General features: G+C 41.5%; 2 protein-coding genes across 4 annotated transcripts in view; both read right to left on the bottom strand.

Annotated features, from left to right (window-relative positions):
• STOX2 (storkhead box 2) overlaps nt 1-17,068 on the bottom strand; it is a 131,963-nt gene extending 114,895 nt beyond the window's left edge. For both annotated transcript variants that reach the window (XR_014172026.1, XM_081926344.1), the window contains exon 1: nt 16,514-17,068. Coding sequence is in view for 1 of the 2 variants with exons in the window: in XM_081926344.1 (XP_081782470.1) it covers nt 16,514-16,988 (475 nt within the window). In the remaining variant the exon portion in view is untranslated. The remainder of the gene's footprint in view (nt 1-16,513) is intronic.
• The window catches only part of TRAPPC11 (trafficking protein particle complex subunit 11), a 68,774-nt gene that overhangs the window by 12,574 nt on the left and 32,120 nt on the right, over nt 1-24,080 (bottom strand). Inside the window, exon 30 of one of the 2 annotated variants that reach the window (XM_081926340.1) lies at nt 4,179-4,243. The exons of the other annotated variant lie outside the window; for it this stretch is intronic. Coding sequence (XP_081782466.1) covers nt 4,194-4,243 — 50 coding nt within the window. The 3' untranslated portion in view covers nt 4,179-4,193. Of the gene's footprint in view, nt 1-4,178; nt 4,244-24,080 lie in introns of those variants that run through there. 2 annotated transcript variants of the gene reach the window in all.

The following is a 24,080-nucleotide window of genomic DNA, read 5'->3' as shown; positions in this document are numbered from 1 at the left end:
CTTGAGACCCTGGGACAAAATGGCTCTCCTACCCCACCCCCACTGGCCCTGCTAATAATCTTTTGAATGAATACTCTCATCCATGTTTTCCATTACTTTTAAGCTGCTAATCAGGACAAGGCTGGTCTTAGCAACTCTTGTCTAAATCCCACTTTGCATATCTATACTGCTTTGCACCTAAAGATCTCACTGTGACTTGCAAACAATGAATCACAGGAAACCACTGATTTTTTTAACCAAAGAAATCTGCCTGTGAGGTTTGTAAGCAACAGTCTCTAGGAATGAAAGAATGAAACCATGGTGAATTAAATTAGAATATAAGTGAAAGAGGCAAGGCATATTGAGCACTACAACCTCAAACAACTCAATTAGCAAACACAGGAGCGTTATTTAAAATTTGCCATTCTGCCCATGTAACTTTAGGAGACAACCCCCCCAAAAAAATCCAGTAAGATGACCAGATTTCTGTTACCAAACATTTCCAAATAAAAAGCAATAGCTTTATTAGAGCCAACTAAAATATCACATAGTTCTGAGAAGCTTTCTAATTCTCCATAAATCTTTTCCAAACTATCCTGGTCCATGAACCCAATTTTTCAGGGAAAAACATGCTCATTTCAAAATGGCACTGCTAGGCTAGGCTAATGAGATTATTTCTAAAAGGGGGTGATCACCTATGTAACCAAACAGCTTCTACCAGATTTGTCCCGTGATGTGTGAAGTAACTTTAGCCACAGCACAAATACCATGGTTTGAGCTTAGTTTTATCATGATTTTCATACTCGTAATAATTGTTTTTATTGCTGCTAAAATTATGGCTTTTGTAACAATTCTAAAGCACTTCAGATACAGTGGTACCTTGGGTTAATGACTTAATTTGTTCTGGAGGTCCTTTCTTAACCTGAAACTGTTCTTAACCTGAAGCACCACTTTAGCTAATGGGGCCTCCTGTTGCTGCCTCGCCGCTGCTGCACGATTTCTGTTCCCATCTTGAAGCAACGTTGTTAACCCGAGGTACTATTTCTGGGTTAGCGGAGTCTGTAACCTGAAGCGTCTGTAACCCAAGGTACCACTGTGCTATTCTGCAGGCAAAGAATGCAACACCTTTTAAAAATTAAACGGGGTTTTTTTGCACTTGGTAGTAGAAATAAGTGCAGTAAATGATGGCAAAATGGAAGTTGACCATGGACTAAAAAGGCCAAGATGGGCTGCATAAATTGACCACTTGTGATGTAATAATATGTGGGTTTAGTAACTGTTACAAGCAGTGGGTATTTTAGGGAAAGACTATGCAGTGCAGTAATGCAAACACCTGCAACCAGCTGAACTGAAGGGAAGCAGTAGCAGCTGAAACTCCTCACTGTGCTGCTCTCTAAGTCTAACATTCACTGTAGCTGCATACCTCGGAGCTTTCTCACATACTGAACAAAGATCATTTTCAGAGATAACCTCCAGAATCTATGCAAAAAGTACAACACAAAAAGCCTGGAGATTTCTTTAAAACGTCTCTGTTATTTTCTAACTCATTTTCCTGTCAGCCATGACCAAATATTCAACCCTATTTAAGTGGCATATTTACGACACTTCATTCTTCACAAAAATTATCATCTCATAATTGTCATGTACAATCGTGTGTCAAGGGGTGATTTATTTTTAGATATACTCAAATGTATGGCTTGGACCCAAACCAGCTGGGGTTTTTTCCCCCCACCATTGCTAATAAAACATAGAGGTGTGGTTGCCAGTTTGTTTCTTGGCCCAATTAAAAATGCTCAGCCTATTGCTTAAAAGGCCTAATTGACAAGCCCCAAATATGATTGAGAGACCACCTTTCCTTCTACAGAACCTCTCAGGATCAGCAGAAGTTCAGGGTGATGATGGTCCAAGAGACTACTCCTCTCTTCCCATTTCAATCTAACCCTGCCTCTGGTTTATTAGCAGACACTAAGCGAAAGGTTCCCAAATTTGGACCTAACAAGGAACTCTGGCATAATTCAAGATCTCTGCAATGAAGCCCACAAGATGGAAGGAGGCAAAGGAGAAACACATGGCTTAATTTAAAAAATCTATGGCAGGGTGAGGGCTGTTGTTTTGTTTGTTACCATGTTGTGTATTTTTGTGTTTTTATACAGGATTGTCAATTGCCCTGTGATCCTCGGATGAAGGGCTGTATAGAAATTTAATAAATAATAAAATACGGTAATAATAATGGCCACAGCACTCATACGTAACTTCATAAAATATTATTTATAGAGCCAACTGATAGTCTGAATGTGGCCTTTGAATAAGCAACCAACACTGTCCACAATAGTGATCTGGATTTTAAGATGGTCCTATTCCAGTTTCCCTAACAACATTGAGAAGCAGAACTTTCCACACCCAAAAGGTGTTTTTTTTAAAGGTGACACCAAATTTGATAGTTTCATCAGTAACACAGAGTTCCATACACAGTATCTCTGTAATCATTATATGAACCCGGTTAGATAGGCCAATATTATTAGCCAAGATATAGTGGTTTGCATAAAGCCATCCTTCTAGTGACTTGAACCAAACATTTTTCACATCTTGAAGTTTTTGTATGTATAACTTTCTGAAACTTTGTGGTAAATAAACTTTCTGGTAAATAAACCTGGCACTTTTACACACTGTGGATCAAGATCCCTTGCTCATGTGCTCAGGTAAAAAGGAATGCATTTCTAAAATTACATTATTTCATCAAGCAGCTTCTTGGTTAGTAAGTTGTAGCTTTACCAAGAGCTTTGTAATGAGATAACTCCTCACATAGGTGAATTTAGTTTTTTAAGTCACACAACTCAACAAGTTCACTCACTTCTTTCTGAAACAACAGCATAACTGGGAGTAGCTGTGCCTGTAAAAAAGACACAGAAGGCGATACAAAACAATGCTCTGGCATACCAGTGCACTGACCCCATGAAACCGGACTATACAAAAATTAAGCTGCAGCACATCTGAACTAGCACATCAACATTCTCCAGATCTTTTAGAAAGATTAGTGTGTGCAAATATTTACACCAACCCCGCTCCTATCCTCCCCACAGAAGTCAAACAGTCGAGAGCAGTTTTAATAGCTGACTAGCTCCAGGGTAATCTGCTTACCTGTGTCATATCAATATACAATGCCTCACACAAAGTTTTCCTCAGCTTCTCCTAACAGATCTACCACACAACGTATATACTCAAGTTTCTCTTACTTGTAGGCAACCGGACATAATAAAACATAATTATTGTTAGTATACAGACTTGCCCTTCCCTAGGGCTTAACATAGGAAACCATTTACTTCAATTAGAATTTTATTTGATCCCATAAGTTCACAAATGTATAAAATTATCTCATCTCTCAGCAGTTTCCCACCCCCAGTCATCATAGTTGAACGTAGTTTGCTACATCAATTCACTATATTTTCCATAAGTCCAATATTGTAAGAAGGGCATTATTTCATTTAGTAGTTTATCCACTCAAAAAAGAAGAAATACCAGTATCTGTTTTTCAAACTTCTTATTCCCCCCAAAAAAACTTTACTTATTGTTCTCTTTCATGTCTATTTATTATGTATTGTAATGGATAATTAATAAACTGCTGCTATGACAAAAAATCATTGCTTCTGCCAATGGTGATCAATGACATAGGACTTGGATACAGTAACTCGGTACAATTAGGGGCACTTTCAGTCAGCCAGGCAATCAGCCAGGACGGCCTCGAAGAAAATGGGTCCACCCTTATCAAACAAATTTTAAAGTCTGTCAGTGAAGCTCCCAACACAAAAGAGCAATTCACCTTCATTAATATGTATATGGGTCAACAAAAACATAATTATCAAGCCTGCAATTTAGGGCTGCTGGTTAAAGTGCAAGCGATTTCCACACACAACCACCACCACGCAAAACAATCTTCTAGATCCCACAGAAACTATCCACAGCAACAGGAAATCTGTCCAGTGTGACAGTTATGAAAAAGACGTTGATGCATGTTGTTGTGGACTTCCCAGCAATAAAGACAGCACAGGTGAGTGTTAAGAGTGTTAAGACTGTTCTGCCAGTGTTAAGACTGTTCTGTTTCTTTGCAAGAAACATCTTAAGATTGCTGAGGCTGTTCCACCATCCAAGTTTTTCTCCATTTATTCTTCGGAAAAGGACCAGCCAGCAAATGAGTCATCACACACGGGGCGTGTGGTCTAGGGAGGAGCCTTGGAAAGCAGGATGCAGCCTGCAGAGATGTTATTACCTATTCTTACCTTTAGCCATTTTGTAGAGAGAGTAAGAAATAAATAAGAGTATGTAGGTGCAGTAAAGAAATGTCAGGCATTTATCACCAGCTAACGCCCTAGGTAAGTTCAGCATTCATTCAAGCAATGACTGTTACTGAATTTTGGTAGTGCTCTTCAAGTGTTAACGATTTATAGGCTGCCAAATCATAGTCTCTAAGAGTGAGAGAGCCATGTTCAAAACCTCACCTCAGCCATGTACGCATTAGAAGTCACTATTCACTTAGCATGCAGAATGGGGATAATAATAATTCTGACCTAGTTTGCAGGGTTGTTGCAGAAACATTACTTAGTCATGAATAATGGCTCCTTTTAATATTATTATGCATTCATAAAACACATTTAATGAATGTTTCATTAATTCGTAATATTAGTAGCAATAGTAAACAATTCTTCAGGACTACTAAATCGCAATAAAATGGAACCTTCTTAGAATGCAAACATGGGAGAGAAGAGGAAAGTCGATTTTACCTTTGCCCAAGAGAAAGCAATATGTGAAAACATATTTAATGGTCTGGCTAGGTAATGTTGCTTTAAGCTACTTTGTTCCTCCTCTTTTCTCCCCCACCTCCAACACCCATTATTGACTGTGAAGATCCTGACAAATATTTCAGAACAGAGGTATGTCACAATGATTTCACAGCAAGGCACAAAAATGTCCCTTCTGTAAGTAGCTCACAGCTAACAATGCATTAACTTGTCCAGACATTGTTGGCTAATAAGAAAAAGATAGCTTCAAGTGACAGGATCAAAGGGAATATGCCTTGCTTAATGAAATTAGATTTGCCCCTACCAGAGTATTAGAGAGGCAGCTGTTGATCCTGGGTTTAGAGAGTCTTAGACTCACTGTCTGGGCTTGCAGATATTGTCAAGTATCTACATGGATACTTCCCACAGCATCTGTGGCCAAAGAAACATTAGGATTTGTGAACATTTTCACCTTTAGCTCCTTGTTCATCTGGCATTGAGGCAGGTTTTGTCAAAAGCTGGGGGGGGGGGGAATCCTCAGCCTATCTCTGTGGGTTTTTTTTTTTACTGCTCAGAAATAGAATACAAAGAAACTGACAGAAATGTAAGTGCCTCTACTCCCACAAATGACAAAAAGGACCTACAGATAGTAGTGGTCTCAGAAAATGCTACAGCATTTGACAAACTATGCCTTTATTAAATATTATGCTGAGCTCCATACTAAAAACATTTGCTTTATATTCACAAAATTATGGGTTTGTGGTTGCTCTTGAAAATCGCTGGGGCTCCTCCATACACCAGCTGCGAAGTTTGAGTCTGCTTTTCCATGTGGATCAGCCAAATCGCACTGTGAGTAAGTGAGCGAGCCTCACACATCTGACAGGCTGGCAGTGCTGGCATGGGTACTTGCTGTGCATTCCAGCTCAACCATGTGCAGAAGTGACTGTCAGCAGCAGCCATGTTGTAGAGGTATACTTCTGAACTGGACCTTAAAGTGCAGTTGTGCTTATCACTGGTCTGTTGCTGTATCACTGGCCTAACGCTACAAGGCTCACACTTGAGCAGAGGTAGTTCAAAGTAACCTTGGAAGTACATTTACAAGGGATAGCAACCACAGCCTATTCTATAGACGTGTAATATCCTCTTTCTCTTGATGGCAGCTGCCATTGGACAGTACAACCTCTGACTGCCTTAAGGCCCAGAGAGAGAGAGAGAGAGAGAGAGAGAGAGAGAGAGAGAGAGACCCCAATGGCTAACACAGGATTTCTGCCTTAGTTTGCAAGAAGAGATACAAAATACATGGAGTACATCAGCATCAGCAATGTTTCCTCAACTGGGAAAAAAAACTGTGGCATAATGAATTTCCTGTGAAACAGTTGATATGAACCACAGTGTTGCGTTTTGATCATCCCACAATTTAAATGGAAACAGTTTGTAAATAAATAAGTAAATTGTACCCCACCCACCTGACTGGGTTACCCCAACCACTCTGCGTGGCTTCCAACATACAAAAAAAAAAAATCCTAAAACATTACACATTAAAAGGCTTCCCTATATAAAGGGTTCAGATGTCTTCTAAGGTTATATAATCACTCAGTTCCTTGACATCTAATGGGAGGGCATTCCACAGGGTGGGTGACACTGCTGAAAAGGCCCTTTGCCTGGTTTCATCTTTTATCATATTTGCATTTTTTAACTCCTTTAAAGGCTGTTCTTGGAATGCCATTTGACCATTGAAGGACAAGGTATAAACTTCAAAAGTTTTATTGCCAAGTTTTATTTTCTGTTTGCAGCCATTGGGTGCAAGGCTACTTTGAATAGTGCCAAGTGAACTGTGCAGTAACAGCAAGGAGGAGAGCTGCAGCAAGGTGTTCATTGCAATATTTACTGCATCGTGACAGTTTCAATATAGACAGTTCTGAAAAGCTAGCACCACTCAAAGAAGAAAGATGCAAGAAACAACTGAAATGTCAGGAAGGAAGTCCAGGTATTGGAAGAAGCAATGGACATCTCCAAGCCATCTTCTACTGTTCCAATGCCTGGATTTGACAACATCACCCAAGAATATTGCAGACACCATTATGTGCATTTTACAGTGAACTTTTCATAGGTGGCGCTGTGGGTAAAACCTCAGCGCCTAGGACCTGCCGATCGCATGGTCGGCGGTTTGAATCCCCGCGGCGGGGTGCGCTCCCGTTGCTCGGTCCCAGCGCCTGCCAACCTAGTAGTTCGAAAGCACCCCCGGGTGCAAGTAGATAAATAGGGACCGCTTACTAGCAGGAAGGTAAACGGCGTTTCCGTGTGCTGCTCTGGCGCCGGTTCGCCGGAGCAGCTTCGTCACGCTGGCCACGTGACCCGGAAGTGTCTGCGGACAGCGCTGGCTCCCAACCTCTAGAGTGAGATGAGCGCACAACCCTAGAGTCTGTCAAGACTGGCCCGTACGGGCAGGGGTACCTTTACCTTTATTCATAGGTAGCTTACTGTATTTGCAAGTATTTATAGCAAAGCAAGAAGAAAGGAATGCACAAGCAGTCACCGATGTTTCCCTCTTATTGTTGTGTTTTGCGGCAGATGGAGAGAAAGTGAAAGTAACACAAGTGACACCCAAAGAGCTACAAAAGTCCCGTTAGTTGTTAGGGCCACAAATGATACCAATATGCTGCTATGCTAATAATAATAATAATAATAATAATAATAATAATAATACAAAGAGCAAGGATTAATAAGTACCTTCATAAGAATGCTAAGTGTTGTAACTAATACACAGTTATAATGGAACGAAGGAACAATGCTACAAGTATAGAATTAGTTAGAATTGGAGAGCAGTGACAAAGCTAGTGATGTAGTTCAACATTAGGGACACAATCCACAACTGAGCTATGCAGCAGGGGGTGGGGTTTGCATTGACAACCTCTACACCGCTCAGCTCTCACCAACTCCTGGCATATGCAAGGCTGAGATACCTGAAATTTGGGCAACCCAGGTGGTGGTCTAATTGCCTCGAGGGCCCCTAGTGTTATCTCTAATTAGGGCAGAGTTATTAGACATAATTACCAAAAGCAAACAGATAACATACCTTTTATTCAGCATACTTCTCAAGAAGCTGTCTACTACTATATTAGTGCATATTAAAAAAAAGCATGCAGAAAGCAGAGACTGAATGATACTCATATTCTAGAGGAGGCAAGCGCTGTCTAACATGTCCTCAGTCTACAGTTATGTGTCAATGAGAAGATGAGTTGTTACAAGAAATCACAGGCTTTTAAAAGCAAAAAAACAAAACAGAATTAACTGAAAGGTTAATTACAGAAGAAAGGTAAAACCCTGTAATTAAGCTCATAGAAAAAACGTTTAAGATGAAGTAGGAAGTAAGGTTTTCCCCCGAAGGCTTTTGCCAACACATGTCTTACACCATTAACTAGAATTTGACAAAAGGCAAAAGAAGCTTAACAGCATCCAAATGACCATTAGCCTAAAAGGGCAGAATTAAAAGTAATGCATCATTTGCTATAATTATTTCAAGTTAAACAGCTCCAGAAAATAACAAAGATGCACTGTGATGGGGTATGCACACTGGGACATACCTTGCTGCCTTAAACAACGGAGTCATTGGCCATTCAAGACCAGCACGGTATTGGAGATATGTAACCAACACATGTGCTCTAACCACCACAGGTGGTGAAGGAACAGCACTATAAATGCAGAGAAAACATGGGTGGCCAACCTGCAGCACAAATATCACACATAGCATGGATCATGGAGGTTTGAGACATACTTTCATAGAAGCACATGGACCCATAGGCCTGGATAGAGCATGACAGCAATGACTATGGTATAGGGGGCTCTTTCCTGCCTCCTCCTGAACAATGTGCTTTTGCCTGCTCTCGAATACAGCAGATTAGTGGCAAGCCTACTCCCAGGTACTAGCAGTTTATTGTGGCACTATCATATACTCTGGACTTGACTTGTGGCACACTTCACCCAAAAAACTGACCATCACTGAAATGTGCATTTATCTGTGCAGTTGTTAGGGGTAAGCTGTAGACAGCTGCCAGAAAAGAGAGCTCAGACCAGGAGTTAGGGCAGGGGGTTAGAGCTGAGAGCAGGCTTCCTTCCGACTTGTCATTCACCATGGTAAGCGAGTTTCTGCAGAACAATGAACAGTCCTCCTTCCAAGCTTTGAAGAAGGCACCCCCAAACTCGGCCATCCAGATGTTTTGGGACTACAGCTCCCGTCATCCCTAGCTAACAGGACCAGTGGTCAGGGATGATGGGAAATTTAATGTCCCAAAACATCTGGAGGGCCAAGTTTGGGGATGCCTGCTTTAAAGCTTGCAGAGGTGGGTGGGAATCGTCCTGGAGGTTTTGTGGTGATCCTCACCCCAACCCAACTCCCAAGACTGAGAAGACAAGTACAAGCACTATGGCTGCTGGGTTGACTGAAATGCCTCAGCTGCCCAGAACCAAACAAGCTGTGGAACAGGAAATACTACAAAGAGCAAAGCCCCCCCCCCCAAAAAAAACCACACACAATGAAAAATTAGTTAGCAGCAGCCATTTTTGAGAAGTAACACAGAGTCACCACTTTTCCTTGAAGTTAAGTAAATGGATAAAAAGGACATTTTTAGAATGCCTGCAAGCTAACTTCGCAAAGATTTGCCTTACCACAGAAAACAGTACATAGTACTTTGTAGGTGCTGTAAACTCACACATCAAGCACAGCAAGTATGGGGCTATATACAGGAAGAGAGTAAACTTTTCATAACAAATTTTCTTTCTTGTTAATCATTTGCCAAGTACAAGGTTACACACAATGCAAGATTTGTGCATTTAATATTTGTTTTGTGAGGAGCAAATGAATTGGTTTGCTGATTAACTGTGCTATGCAATTTTTTAAAGTTACTGAATGAGAAAATTTGGTTTTATTATGCTGGGTTGAATGCTGTTCTTATGGCTGTTTTATGGTTGTGGAGCCCTACTGCTATTTTCAATGGGGAGTTTTACTATAGTTTGTTTGTTTATTTATTTATTTGGCTAATATATTTTGTATGAGAAGGGGACGACAGAGGATGAGATGGCTGGACAGTGTTCTTGAAGCTACGAACATGAGTCTGACCAAACTGCGGGAGGCAGTGGAAGACAGGAGTGCCTGGCGTGCTCTGTCCATAGGGTCACGAAGAGTCGGACACGACTAAACAACTAAACAACAACAAATATTTTGTATTTTTATTTGCTGGAAGCTACCTTGGGACTGCTTGGTCCTAATAAAATACCTCAAATAAACAAAACATGTCAAATACCCATATCGCTTTGTTTACCTATTTATTGAAGGTATACAGTACTTATTGCTTAAAGGCCTGATGATGATAAGCCTGGTTCCAATCCACATAATAAACTAATATTTAATGCTTTGAGATAAAAGTTCATGCAGGTTACCCTGACCACAACAGAACATCAATACCTTTTCATGTTTGTTTATTTTAAAATGTAGAGACTTTCTTTATTCCCCCCAAAGCATCCAGGATTCAATATGTTAACTTAAAGTTATGAAACACACTAATTCAAAGAACAGAACAGTGGCAAACACAAAGTTCTGCAGAAATGACAAAGTTGTATAACAACAAATAGATACAGTGGTACCTCGGGTTAAGTACTTAATTCGTTCCGAAGGTCTGTTCTTAACCTGAAACTGTTCTTAACCTGAAGCACTACTTTAGCTAATGGGGCCTCCTGCTGCTGCTGCGCCGCCAGAGCACGATTTCTGTTCTCATCCTGAAGCAAAGTTCTTAACCTGAAGCACTATTTCTGGGTTAGCGAAGTCTGTAACCTGAAGCGTATGTAACATGAAGCGTATGTAACCTGAAGTACCACTGTACAACAGTGGTGCATACAGTGGTGCCTCGCTAGACGAAATTAATCCGTTCCGCGATTCTCTTCGTCTAGTGGTTTTTTCGTCTTGCGAAGCAAGCCCATTGACAGCTTAGCGGATTAGTGCTAGAGCTGTCAAGCGGCTTCCAGCGATCAGCTGTTAAGTGGCTTATCAGCGGAACAGCTGATAAGCGGCTTAGCGGCTTAGGAAAAGGGCAAAAAAAGCAAAAAAAAACCGCCGGGGGACGCAAGATTTTTTCGTCTTGTGAAGCAACCCCATAGGGAAATTCGTTTTGCGAAGCGCCTCCAAAACGGAAAACCCTTTTGTCTAGAGGGTTTTTCGTCTTGCGAGGCGTTCATCTTGCGGGGCACCACTGTATTCGGTTCTCAAATATATTTCTCTTTTCTTCTCCTCACTTAAAGTTATTTCAGTGGAGACATTGAAACCAAGGTTTTGGAAAACATAAACAATGTTCAGTAACAACAAGACCTAAGGCTGTCCAAATTGCTTTATTCAGTGTTCAAGATAAATTTACTGTAAGCAGCTACTGCATTGCTTTAGAGATCTCATCATCTGATACTGATACTTCTGGCTGGTTAGTATGACATTAAGGATGAGTCACCTAATATGAACTCTTTGTAAAAAGAGGCACCAATTAAACGGTGTGGTTGTTTTTCTGCTGAAAAGGGGTAAATTGCATCCAAAAACTTGTGATGCATAAAATATCCACTCCAAGCTACATAGTTACTACGCAGTTATTATCTGTGTTACCCAATTGCAGGATAATACATGCAAACCTATATGACAAAGAAGTAGTTTCGTTTGTTTTGGTAGCCTAATGATACTCTTAAAAAGCAATTAAAAACTAAGCTTTAATGTAGGAAACCGATGTGTGACTGAAGGTATTCACAATAAAACTTTGGGGGCCCTCCAGAGGTCCCTTTTATTTTGCATTCATGATTGTTTGTGTTCACAATGGTGTCAGGGCAGTTATACACAATCCCATTTTTAATACTGTTTGTGCCTGCAAAAGTTTTGGGGCAGACAGCTTATTTTTACACTTCCTCAAATAATAGCACAAACAGGCAATATGGACATCACAAGTTTTTGCCTGCCCAGCCATTGACTGCCCCAATTTAACTTGGGAGTTGGGGAGAAGAGAGCTAAAGTTAGTATCTCACTAAAAAGACATAAAACTTTCTTGCAGTTGGGCAGATGCCCTTGGGTGCTTCATTCCAGCCACACCAGAGTCATTATAAAAACACTTTTTTCTTTATAAACCATTATTAAGGTGCAATTCTATGCATGCTTAACTGGGAATGTCTAACTAAATGGGACTTACTTCTGAGTAAATATTTCTGGGATTAGGCTGCATGTCATCAGGCCTGGAGCCTGGCTTTGACAGGATGCACCAGCTGTCTAGTCCTGGAAGGTAGACGATGAGTGCTATGTGCCAGGTGAACTTATGTCTGTGACAACATTGTGGGGGACTGAAGAACGTGCAGTTTTTCTTTTTCTTGGGACTATTGTTTTGTTTTGCCCTGCCCACTTTGTCCCCTGCCCAGTACTGGAATCCAGCCTCCAGAAAATTGGGCTGAAACACATTCTAAAATATTTTTTTTTGAATGGTGTAAACCACACACAATATTTTTAAAGCACTCACCAAATTGGTATAGACACAGGAGGAAATAGTGTTGCTTGCCACTGCTATCTTGACAAAACGATCTAGCCAGTGTCTATGATGAGACATGCACAGTTCACACTATACTTATTATCTCAATGATAAGCTGGGGAGAAAATCACCACTTCCCCTGCAGCCAAATATTTCTGTGCTAATGCTGGATGCATCACATCTCAGTAGAAGCTATACCTCAATAAATTATGTCTGAAAACACTTTAACAAATGAGCATCAACTCTGCTGTAGATATAGACGATATGAAGGTAACTTCCAGAACTGTTCTAAAAGACACAGAATTGTTACATATGAATAAACCTTACTCCTCTAGGGGAGGTATTACTACAGATGAGTAACTATTACTGTGAAACCAAAACAACTTTTCAGTGAAAGGAAGTTTTCATGGTAAAAAAGGGATATTTTGAACATGACAATACCTACTTTGTTGCCCATCAACAAATTAACAGCATTTCATGTGCTATGTCTGCTGTACGTTTCTACAGTTATCTACTAATGACCAGAAAATTACAACAAAGCACTACTCCTGGGAGCAAAAATTAGCAGGGACTTAATTTCATTTCAAGAAAAAGAAAAAGACAGAGGGAGTTGCGGGGAAAGGAAGAATGTGCACACTCAGCTTCAACTCAAGAGAACAGCATATAGCCCCTCTACTGTTACGCATGGCAGCGTCTAAACAAAGGAACAATATTTCTGTTGAATTCCCCTTGCTAGGCTGTTGCTGGTATATTTTGTTTAATTATTGTACAAACTGGTGAAGTCACCTTCCAATTAAGGAAGCTGCCTTCTGAACTATACCAATCACTTATAGAATCTGTGGACCCGTTCCAGCCAAATGTCAAGCCCTTCCTGGCTGTATAATGCTGACATTTTTCAAACAAATCTCTTTGCTTAGCATTAATTCAGCAAGTGAAGATTGTAACAAGAGCTGCAACTGTTGGATAGGGCAAATTTGAAACCCACCTACTAAAGCAGTATTAGCATCGTACAATAAAGCAAACAGCAACAACTGGCTGCAGACGGACACAGAGAAAATCCATAGCTGACAAAGTTTGTCAATAAAGAAGAATAAAAGTTGGGGAAAGAAGTGCCTTCTTGTTGCTTGCTGTAGAATTAACTTGAAATTCTCCTACCTAAGAGATCCAGATAAGTATATCACATGTGATGGTTGAGAGGCGAAGTATCAACCACAGATTAGAGTAGTGATCATCTATAACTCTTTACTAGTTTCCTCTGATGGAGAACCTTTTTTAAAAATGCCATTCTCATTAAGTCTTGTCCTTTGAATGCTGACTTCTGTGCAAAATTCCATGCAAAGCTTCATCTCCAGCCAGTATTGAAGTATAGACACACCCTCCAATTTTGTAACACTTGAGCAACTTTGGTACTAAATAAACTCTTAAGAGACTATTTTGAGTATAGCATAAGAAGCAACTAGAAAAAGTACATCACAGAATCCCATTACCATTCATATTAAGAGAGGTTACACAGGTCTGAGAAGAGCAATAATGTCACATTCCGCGAGTTTCAAAAGCCCTGTCAGCCTTATTTGCCCTGCACTAAACTTTCGGTCACTGATGGGCTGTCAGCAGCAACTAATTGATCAGGTTCAGTTCATGGACACCTTAATATTCTCTGACTAGATTTACAATAAGAGCCCCAGTGTAGTAGGTCACAATGAAACAAATACACTATGTTTCTGCTATATATCCAAGTTAGCAAAGCTCTCTCTCTCTCTCTTTTACACGTGGTTTACAAATATTAAAAGATACACTAATTCTAAGATTAAAAGCAAAGATAGTTCACAGCTGCAGAAAGATTTCGCCTTCGGGCACTGCACAATTACTCATATCTTTCACTCACAGAAACATGATTGACTCAACAATTACTGTGTAAACCATTCCTTACAGTGTTTAGAGTTCCAACACTTTAGCCTTCATATCCTTATTTGCAGTACATACAAATTCAAGGTATCAAGTACACCCTATTATAAATGTGGCACTTTGCATCTAATAATGGCAATACCTCAGTGGCAGAGCACGTGATAAATACACAGAAGGCTCCAGGTTCAATCCTGGGCTACTCCAGTTAAAAGGATCACACAGCAGGTGAAGGGAAGAACCTCTCTGAGACCTCCAAGAGCCACTGCCAACAAGAGAAAATTCTGGGCTAGATGACACAGTATAAGGCAGAGGGGTGTGTGTAGAAAGCCATGGTGTGAACAAGCTCCATTTTGTACAAATGCTTGGGAATCCACAGGCACAGATGCCAGCATAGCAGGGGCAACCAGAAAACTTATATTTGTAAAGAGCAGGGAAAGCATATGCAGGGGTAGCAATGTTTGTTCTTTTTTAAAACTGCCAGCAGCACAGGGAGGTGGGGCATTTGATATAAATACAATACTGCATCTAATCTTGAATTGCAGTATCAGTGAAATGGGTTGGAAGGCTACAACCAAGACCATATGGTGGGCAAGACACCATAACACAAATTAAATAGTATTGCTTCTTTCTGCCAGTGCTGTGAAGAGGTACCATTTTCTGGCATGCTCTATGAAAACAGCTCACACAAATGCACCTGCCATTGTAAACATGAATTACTGCAGGGAGTGACCATTACTGTCCCATAAATAAAATTCCCAAATGTCTAAGATACAGGACACAGACTCTGAGGCAAGTTCACACTAAAACAACAACAAATAAGTCTTGAGAAACATCCCAGGTACAGGAGACTTTTGGACAGACACTACAAAATCCTGGTGGAAATCCAACAAAAGCAAAAACTTTTCCAAGGCCGGCCTACTATAAGAAGCCATTACATTTCATCTTCAAGTTCCTAGTATCTACCTATGTCTGATGTACCAAAGGATAAACGAATACTGTATAAAGCAGTGTAAAAATCAAACCTGGAGACTTCAGCGGATCAGCTACTGAGCCACAGCTGAGTGGTAAAGCATCTGATTTTCATGCACAAGGCCCCAGATTCAGACACAAGTTGTTGAGCTTTTCTTGGCAAAGTTGTTGAGCTTTTGGCCAATAAAATTTTGGAGCTATTTTTAAGGGAATTTCCTCCAAAATAGTTAGTTGGCAATGGTTCCTGAGCTAAGTTAAACCACCAATGGGAGAGTCTGTGATTATGTTAGGCATGTGCGCTTAGCTTATTTTGAGCACCATATGTGATGGGGAGGTTAAAAAATTGGAGAAAGGAGAGACAGTGACCAATTGATCTGGGGTAGGAGGGTGTTGGAGATATTTTTCTCACTTTTTATATAACACTCACTAGTTAATCTACATGAACTGCCTATCAAAAAGACAGAAAAAACAAGAGACAGTACTGACAGGTAAAATGCTAAGGAAATGGAACTTTTCTTAGCAGTTTACCTGTCAAACCTGTATTCAATTGCTGACATACCAGAGTGGGTGAAAAGGAGGCAATATTACCCCCCCTAAAGATAATAGGCCGCTTCTGGATGGGCGCAATCAAAAGTCCCACCACTTTTCAGGAATCAAGCACCGCTTTTCTTCTTCAAATCACACGATGGTTGTGCCGTGTATGACTGTATTTTTTGCTCTATAAGACGCACCAGACCACAAGATGCACTTAGTTTTTGGAGGAGGAAAACAAGAAAAAAAGTATTCTGAATCTCAGAAGCCAGAACAGCAAGAGGGATCGCTGCGCAGTGAAAGCAGCAATCCCTCTTGCTGTTCTGGCTTCTGGGATAGCTGCGCAGCCTGCATTCGCTCCATAAGACGCGCACACATTTCCCCTTACTTTTTAGGAGGAAAAAGTGAGTCTTATAGAGCAATAAATACAGTATATTATACTTACACACCCCTCCCCTCGTCAATCAAGAGGAAAACGCATTTGACAAGAGTTGAGTTAGGCAGAAACCATTAGGAGGTCGCTGAAGGGGTAACGGACTGAGTGGGAAGCAAGAAAGTGGCATGCGCGCTTCCCCAGGAAGATGCCCAGGTCGCCTTCCTCCCCTTGGGGCAGAGGGAACAAAAAACGTAACCTGGGCTCCCTCAGAGCCTTTCCAAGTTGCCAGGCGGAGCTGGGGGGGGTGTTGACATCTTTCGGCCCTGCGCAGGCGCACCCCGCGCCTCCCCGCTCCCGTCCACTGGGGGACGCCGCTGCTTCCCTCGTCCTGCCCCGGCTTGCCCCGCGCGCTCGGCCCTGCGCCCCGGGCGCGCGCTTACCCAGGCACTTGATTCGGAAGCCCGCGGGGGGCTTGAGGGACCTGCGCATCCAGCCCTCGCGCAGCGCCTCCAGGTGCTCCTCCTTGCCCTGGATCAGCAGCACCTGCTCGTCGATCCAGCCCAGGAAGAAAGTCTCGGCCACCGCCGCCGTCACCTTCTTGTTCCAGAAATGCTGCATGTTCTCCTGCTTGAAGTCGGCGAAGATCTCGTAGCCGATGTGGTGGCGACCCAGAGAGTCGCTGCCCGGCGGCGGAGGCGGCGGCGCTCCTTCCCCTTGCTGCTGCAGCCGCCGCCGCCGCTTGCCCTCACCTTCCCCGTCGTCGTCGTCGTCCTCCGCCTCTCCGCCGCCGTCCTCCTGCAGCTCCTCTCGGTGCCTGGCCGGCCGCGAGGCAGCCTCTTCCCCGCCGCAGGGACTCAGGACGATGGCCAAGGAATGCGGGGCGATTTGCAAGAACTTCTCCATCCGGCGAGGCATCGCGGCGTCGGAGCGCCGAAGCAGCAGCAGTCGAAGCAGCCGCCGCTTGGCCAGGAGCGCCGGGCACGGCACTGCGCGCAGCGCTGGCAGCCTGGCGCGGTTCCCAGCTCCGCCAGGACGGACCGCCCCCCGCCGGCCCAGCGGCAGGTTCCGCGTCTCCCCGCCTTCTCCCCGCTCGCTGCACGTGGACGCCTGGCCCGCCTCCCGGGCGACCCTCAGCGGCGCCGCCCTCTCCCTGCGCCGCGGGCTCCCTCGCAGACCAGCTGCGCTGGCTCCTGGCTCCTTTGCCGCGTTTGCCTCAGGTTATAAAGCCGCTCTTTTCAAAGCAAAGGAAAAGTTTTAAGCGCGGCACACGGCATCATACAATACTCGAGGAAATTATTAAACTACTTTCGCCCGCCTCCAGTTCAGGGTTGCCACCCACAGGGCCCCGCTGTGTGTTTTAGCTACTGGAAGGTTGGGAAAGGAAACTTAATTCACCGCCTCGAACTTGGGGACTGTTTAGTCCTGTCATGCAGCGCTTGAAAAGCGCGCGCGCGCTGTGAGGAATTGACATCTCTGATCCACTGCTAGAGAGCGAGGGAGTGGAAGCGTTCTCTCCCTCCTCCCGGTCGCACCCCAGTTCATTAGGCAATTGTAAATTCCTTTAAAACTTCAAAGGATGAAATCAAACCTATAGAACCTACTCACAATTTACATATCACTTGAAATAAGCAGGATACCGTACAAGATGATGGTTGTGTACCTTTTCTTCTTTTAATTCTTACATAACATTCTCTTACAAAGAGTGTAAGATAAACGATGACAACTGTATAATCGGTGCACTAAGATATGTAATATGCATACACACACACACATATATATCACACATATTTTTTTAAAAAAACTTTCTTTTCTTACTACTTGGCGACAGCTCCTCATCTATTATTACTGGTCATCTTGTGACCAGAGATAGTATTAAAAAAATTCTGAATTGACAGCTATTTAAATACTGAGGGATTATTTTAATTATTATATATCTCACCATGGGCATAATTTAACCAATGCAGTATTATCTTCAAGCATCATTGATTACATTGGAAAGCCAGTATATATTGAATTTAATTGTTGCTATCTAAATAAGACGAAGTGTTTTAATTTTGCTGATTCATGAAATTTACATTTTTATCACTTTAGAAACATATTACCTATCTCACAACTTTAGGTTCTGAAAGGTACAAACTTTAAGGGTTTGGTGGGTTTTTAAAACACACAGCAGCTTAAAATGTTTAAAATACAAAAAGCCCAGTAAATCTAAACACCCAAATAGTTTTACCAAAATCCACCAAACCAAAGCAGAGAAAAGGGGTTTAAAAGGAACAGTATCCCAATACCATGCCCAGTGCACAACACTTCATCCTAGATTTATTTTAAAAATGCAAAGTAATGGCATGGTGAAAGCATTTTGTTTCTGTTATAAGGTTGTGTTTTACTTTCTATTATCCGTTACAGATCTGATGTGCATAAGAGTCCATTCTTCCCAGTGGACTTCAGGGAAAGCTACTATCTGTAAAACAAAACTCTAAATACTGACTGACTCATTTGTGGTTAAATAGGAATGTAGGAGACAAAACTCAAAAGGAATGTATTAACTGTACTACCAAAAGTAAAGTTACAGTTAACATTAATGCCCCTGATAGCACCAGGCTATGGTTGATAGAGGCCTGAGGCACCACGATAACTGTTTTAACAAAAGCTTTAAAAAGTATATTGTAAATTATACTCTAGTGTCCTTTCTTCAGTGCTTCCCTAGAATGGACTTGTTAGGGAGTCCATGTTCTCTTGTAATCTCTTCCAGCTGCAGGTATTAACTGCAGCTATAATTTCAGGGTATCACAGAATTCTCTGGATTGTGGCCATGTTCCACATTAATAACACTACCATGAAAGCTGCAATCATATAACTTCTTCCTTCTTCTTTGTGCCATTCCCTGTATTCGACTGGATCTAGCAACAGATAAACAAAATAACCTTGATGACTACTCTTACTTGTTGAAACTAGTCTAAATTAATTTTAGCATGTATGTGGGAAGGAAAATGTTGAGAACAAGGCAAATGAAGAGATAATTGTAGGTAATTTGTCTAAAGGTTTTCTGGCTGGGGATAGTATTTCACACACACGTGGGCAGCGAGGCATACTCTTAGAACAGAACCTGATCAAGCTAGTACATATAAATCTTTTTTAGTTGACATTATATTGTGCCATATACTGAAAATAACAAACTGCCCATGAATTAGCCGGAACAAGTAGCACTTCTGGGTTGTTTTGTTTTTCCTGCAGCTTCTAAACAGATAGTAGGCCAAGCCCAAACAATAGCCAACTGTCTTTAATTTAGTCTTTTAACTGCTACCACCATGCAAAGAGCTTAAGGGTCAGTGGGAGGCATAAAGGAAAAATAAAGTTTCCTGCTAAATGAAACATATCCCTGACGTCACGCCACCACAATATTAATTTTTATGTATTTCTTTAGATTTACAAACCCCTTAATTGCAAGTCTCAAAATGGTGTATCAATAAGACACAGCTAAAATTAAAAAAATGATCACACACACAAAATTCTATTATTACTGAGGATTAGATTCCTCATTTGTACTGTTATAAGGATAATTAGCTGACATCACAACTCAGCACTGACTGAAGCTATTCCAGTGTAATTTTCCTATACATTGGGTGGCTCCCAAGAATTAGGATTATAACGGCAGCCAAAATACCTCCTTTCCCCACACACATATATAATTACTCCTTTTTTTTACACTCAAACAAAAAGGCAACTGCAGCAGAAGTCTATTTCCTTCTCATTGTTTTCTTCATTTTAAAAATGCAAATGTAAACACTTACTGAGGTAGGTGTAAGCTTAAATAAAGTGTTTTGCGCCTCTGTAGTCTATAAGGGTTGCCAGCACTTTCAGAATTTGGGTACTGGTATGAAAATAAACATCAGGATCCAAATCTTTTGCCAGCTGAATAATAAGCAACTGTTAGCCATCTATTTATAGAGTTTGCTTGCCAGATCCGTAACCTGACCAGAATCACCTGGTGCTGTAGTAAATACCTATTGCAGCAGTGGGGAATGTCTGTTCAGTGGCTTGCAAGTGCTAATAACCAGCTGATCATTGGGGCTTGCAAAGCACAGTACATGGTTTTGAAAAGCCCCAGTGAAAAGCTGATTGCCAGGGCTCCCATGCTCAGAGGTATGAAAAATGGGTCACCTGGTGTAATTATGACAGGTGAGTAATAGGTGGATGGCCTGGCTAACCTGTCAAAGATGCCCTGTGAGAGAGATGCAGCCCACCACCCAGATGCAGTTCCCCACCTCATCCTTATTGGGTCACATCCAAACAAACTTAAGAGTTCAGTACTGCAGCTACTCCCCTCTTTAAAAAATATATCAAAGAATGTTTTTGATTTTGAGGGCCTAGTCATTTTTCCAAGACATGCGTAGGAAGTGTGTGAAGCTCCCACTTGGTTTCGATTAATTCTGAAGTGGGAAATAACTGCAAGCTGTTACTTTGCTGTAAATATCAGCTGACCCTGATAATTTTGGGCTTGCACAAGTGGGGACATACCTTTGCTGGTGGCAAAGAACAGATGGGGGCCCTTTTGGCCCATTGATTGAAGTGTAACTGGTCCTAGTGATTTCTCTCTCCCCTGTAACTCAGCAATTATGTCCAATTGCTGAGCAAGCCATAGAGACACAACACTGAGAAAAACTTACACTGTAGATCAGTGGTTCCCAATTGTTGGTCCATGGAACTCGGGGTATCCGCATAACCCACCCATAACACCATTCACATAACAAAAACAACTATATAGATACAATAAATTTCAAAAGTAGGGGGTCCATGGCTTGGCATTTGAAAAACAGGGCATTTGCAGTGCTTAGCTAATTAGGAACCACTGCTGTAGATTTTGATCCTTTGAATGGCTTGCTACTTATGTTATATTGAATCATTAGAAACAAATGAAAATAGGAAGAGCAAAACAGTTTTTAATATTGCAATGACAAAATGTACCAGTGATTTGTGATGGGTCATATGTACATCCAACAGAAATAAAAAGGATTTATATAAATATTTATTATTTTTTTGCACAGAGTAAACATTTAAGATGTGCAAAGTTACAAATTTAAAAAATGTTGCGTTTAATGCATAGTTTACAAAAGGATGGAATGTAGAAACAAGTAAAACCAAAATACACTACCAGCGGGTGGTGCTGGTTGTTTTTTTTTTTGGCGGGTCTTCACTTGTGTTTATATAATAACCTTTTAGTAAGAGAAGACAGACGGCTCCGTTGTACAATAGCCTACGGGTCTGGACACACCCTACAACACTGCCATCACAATGACAAGATCAATAAAGAAAAGTGCTATAACCTTGACTTAAAATGGAAAGGAAACCACTAACCTATATTAAAAAGATATGCCATCAGCACAATGTATTTTTTTTCATTCTCTTCTTCAATAGCTATTATTTTAGGTATATGTATGGATTTTAAACTATTTGCCACAAGATTGTTCATGCTTAAGGTTTCTGAAGGCCATAATTCCTTAGTGACTACCAGCATGAAAAGTTTTTAATCCCCCCACTAGATGTTTGGAAATTCTTCTAGTAAAGATTCCAGATATTTCTTTTTTTTTCCCCAGTCGCTGTTGCTTTTTTTATGCATCAGGAATGTTGTTAGGGGGCAAGCACTTCATGTCAGATCTTTCTCTTCCTTTTGCAAAATAACTATAAAAAAACTCTCCCCCACCCCTTTGCTTACAGGGTGACCTAGCACACCGTGCTGTGCAGTGCCAATGAGACCATAATGGCCATTCAACATTTTAATTTGCCCACAGACACATTTATGTCATGGGCCTGTGAGCCTGGTCTTTTAAATACTGAAGAACACCCCAGTTCTTTATTTCCCAAACCTGCTTTGTGTTTTTGCATGAATTGTTCATTAAGAAAAAAGAAACAGGAGTAACAAAAGAGATTGTAAACTCCTTGGAGGAGAGACCAATAAAAAAATTCCAACACAGGGAAGGAAAATGGAGGGAAGGGTAAGCAGGGCAAGAATGTGTGTTCAGTTTGGTTCCACATAAACTTAGTTTCAATAAGGGTTGAAGATTAAGGGGTTGTGCCAAAGGTTTACCGTATTTTTCACTCTATAAGACGCACCAGACCATAAGACGCACCCAGTTTTTGGAGGAGAAAATGGGGGGGGGGATTCTGAATCTCAGAAGCCAGAACAAGAGGGAAAGTTGTGCAGCGAAAGCAGCGATCCCTCTTGCTGTTCTGGCTTCTGGGATAGCTGTGCAGCCTGCAGTCGCTCCATAAGATGCACACACATAAGATTCCCCTTACTTTTTAGGAGGGAAAAAGTGAGTCTTATAGAGCAAAAAATACAGTAACTAAAAAGGTGGTTTTAGAAAGAAGACAGAATTAATACAACACAATGTGCTCTGAAATGGTGTTCCAGAGATGGGGCAGTAAAGGGTGGCATAGTGGTGCAGCAACACTCCCATGATCTGACAGTGGAGTCAGTGACACTCAATGGGAGAGAGGGTAAGGTAGCAGTGAAGTTGGTGTGGTGCAAATGCATTGGCAGGAGCACTAGATAGGCTCCCCTTCCCTCCTCCTTCCCAGTAAATAGCAGAACCTTAGCTGGTAGGAGGTCAGGCCACCCCAACGTGCCATCCATCACTGCATATGGGTAGAAAGAGGGGCACAGTTTAATGAAACAGGAGACCTGTAGATGGTTGAGGGTGGTGAAGCTGTAGGAACAAAGGTCACAGCTGGGGGATGCTGAAGGGATAAGAATGCTTTGAAGGTAAAGATGAGTTTGCTGGAGAGAAGCAACATGACCTGGTGATGCTCTAAATAAGGAAAACAAAGGAGATCCAAGATAAAGCCATGGTTACTTACAGGGTGGATGGTGGCAAAGAAGGAAAGAAGGCCCGGAAGGAGAGTTGCCCAAGTATAAACCAAGTTTGTAATGGCAATGAATGAAACATCTAAGCTGAAATATCAGACAGAAAGTTGGTGGGGTTGGAAGCAGTTGTGGAATAAAGAAGTAGAGATGGATGATCTCACTGAAAACCACAATATTTGATGAAGTCACTCGGGTACATAAATAGAGTAGCAGATGACCAAATACAAATCCCTGAGAGACACCAGCAAATTTCCTGTGGAAATTTTGAATGAGGGATTAGGCAAGTAGGGGGAAAACCAACAGAGGACAGAGAGGCAGAAACCTAATACACATAAGCAAACAGCAGATATACTCAGCGGCATGAGAGAAGTAACAGACGAGGACAGAAGATCTGAAATGGAGAGAGTTCTTTTGAAGAGTACAAGTTAATTGGAGTACAAAAGGTAAAATTCAGATTGTAAGGATTGGAGAGGAGCTAGAGAAAATTGAGACAGCAATAATCTAGGATGAGCAACCTGGCATCCTCCAGCTGTTTTGGACTAAGTTTCCCTTCGGTCCCAGCCAGTGCTGTTCAGTCATCACTTAAGAGTGCGTGCATTAAACATAAGATGAATTTACTTATATTCCTTTCTTTGAAAGGCAGCCATTTTAGAGATTTTAAATATGCTTTTTTTAAAAAAGGATTTGTGGTCAGGAAAATGCTGCTTCCAAGCATCCCAGCTGGGGAAACTTATTTCACAGATAATTGACTGTTTTCAAAGCATTCAGAAAGATCATTATCAACATTCTCTGGTATTCGTTAGGTACGGTATGTTATTTCTCCTCAGCTTGTGGGCTACCAAGCACACACCTCTGTTCCCGTCTCCTGGTTGAAGTTGAAGTACAAAGCCAGAAAATATGCTCAGGTATTTATTTTCCATAGCCAGAAAACATGCTTGGGTATTATTTCCTTTGTTGTTGCAATCAAACATATTGAAAGCCTTCAAACAATAGAAGAGACTGGGGGTTCTTGAACAAGTAGATAACCCATTTTTTCTTGTCAAATTCCATGACTCTTTGACAGGGTCACATACAGGCTTCATACTGATGGGAAAAAGGGGATCTTACTGTTAATGCAAATGAAAAATCAGGAGGACTTAATC

Source organism: Podarcis melisellensis, assembly GCF_964234715.1.
Source record: "Podarcis melisellensis genome assembly, chromosome: 9".
Lineage (NCBI taxonomy): Eukaryota > Metazoa > Chordata > Lepidosauria > Squamata > Lacertidae > Podarcis > Podarcis melisellensis.
This window is presented reverse-complemented; position numbering and strand designations above follow the sequence as displayed.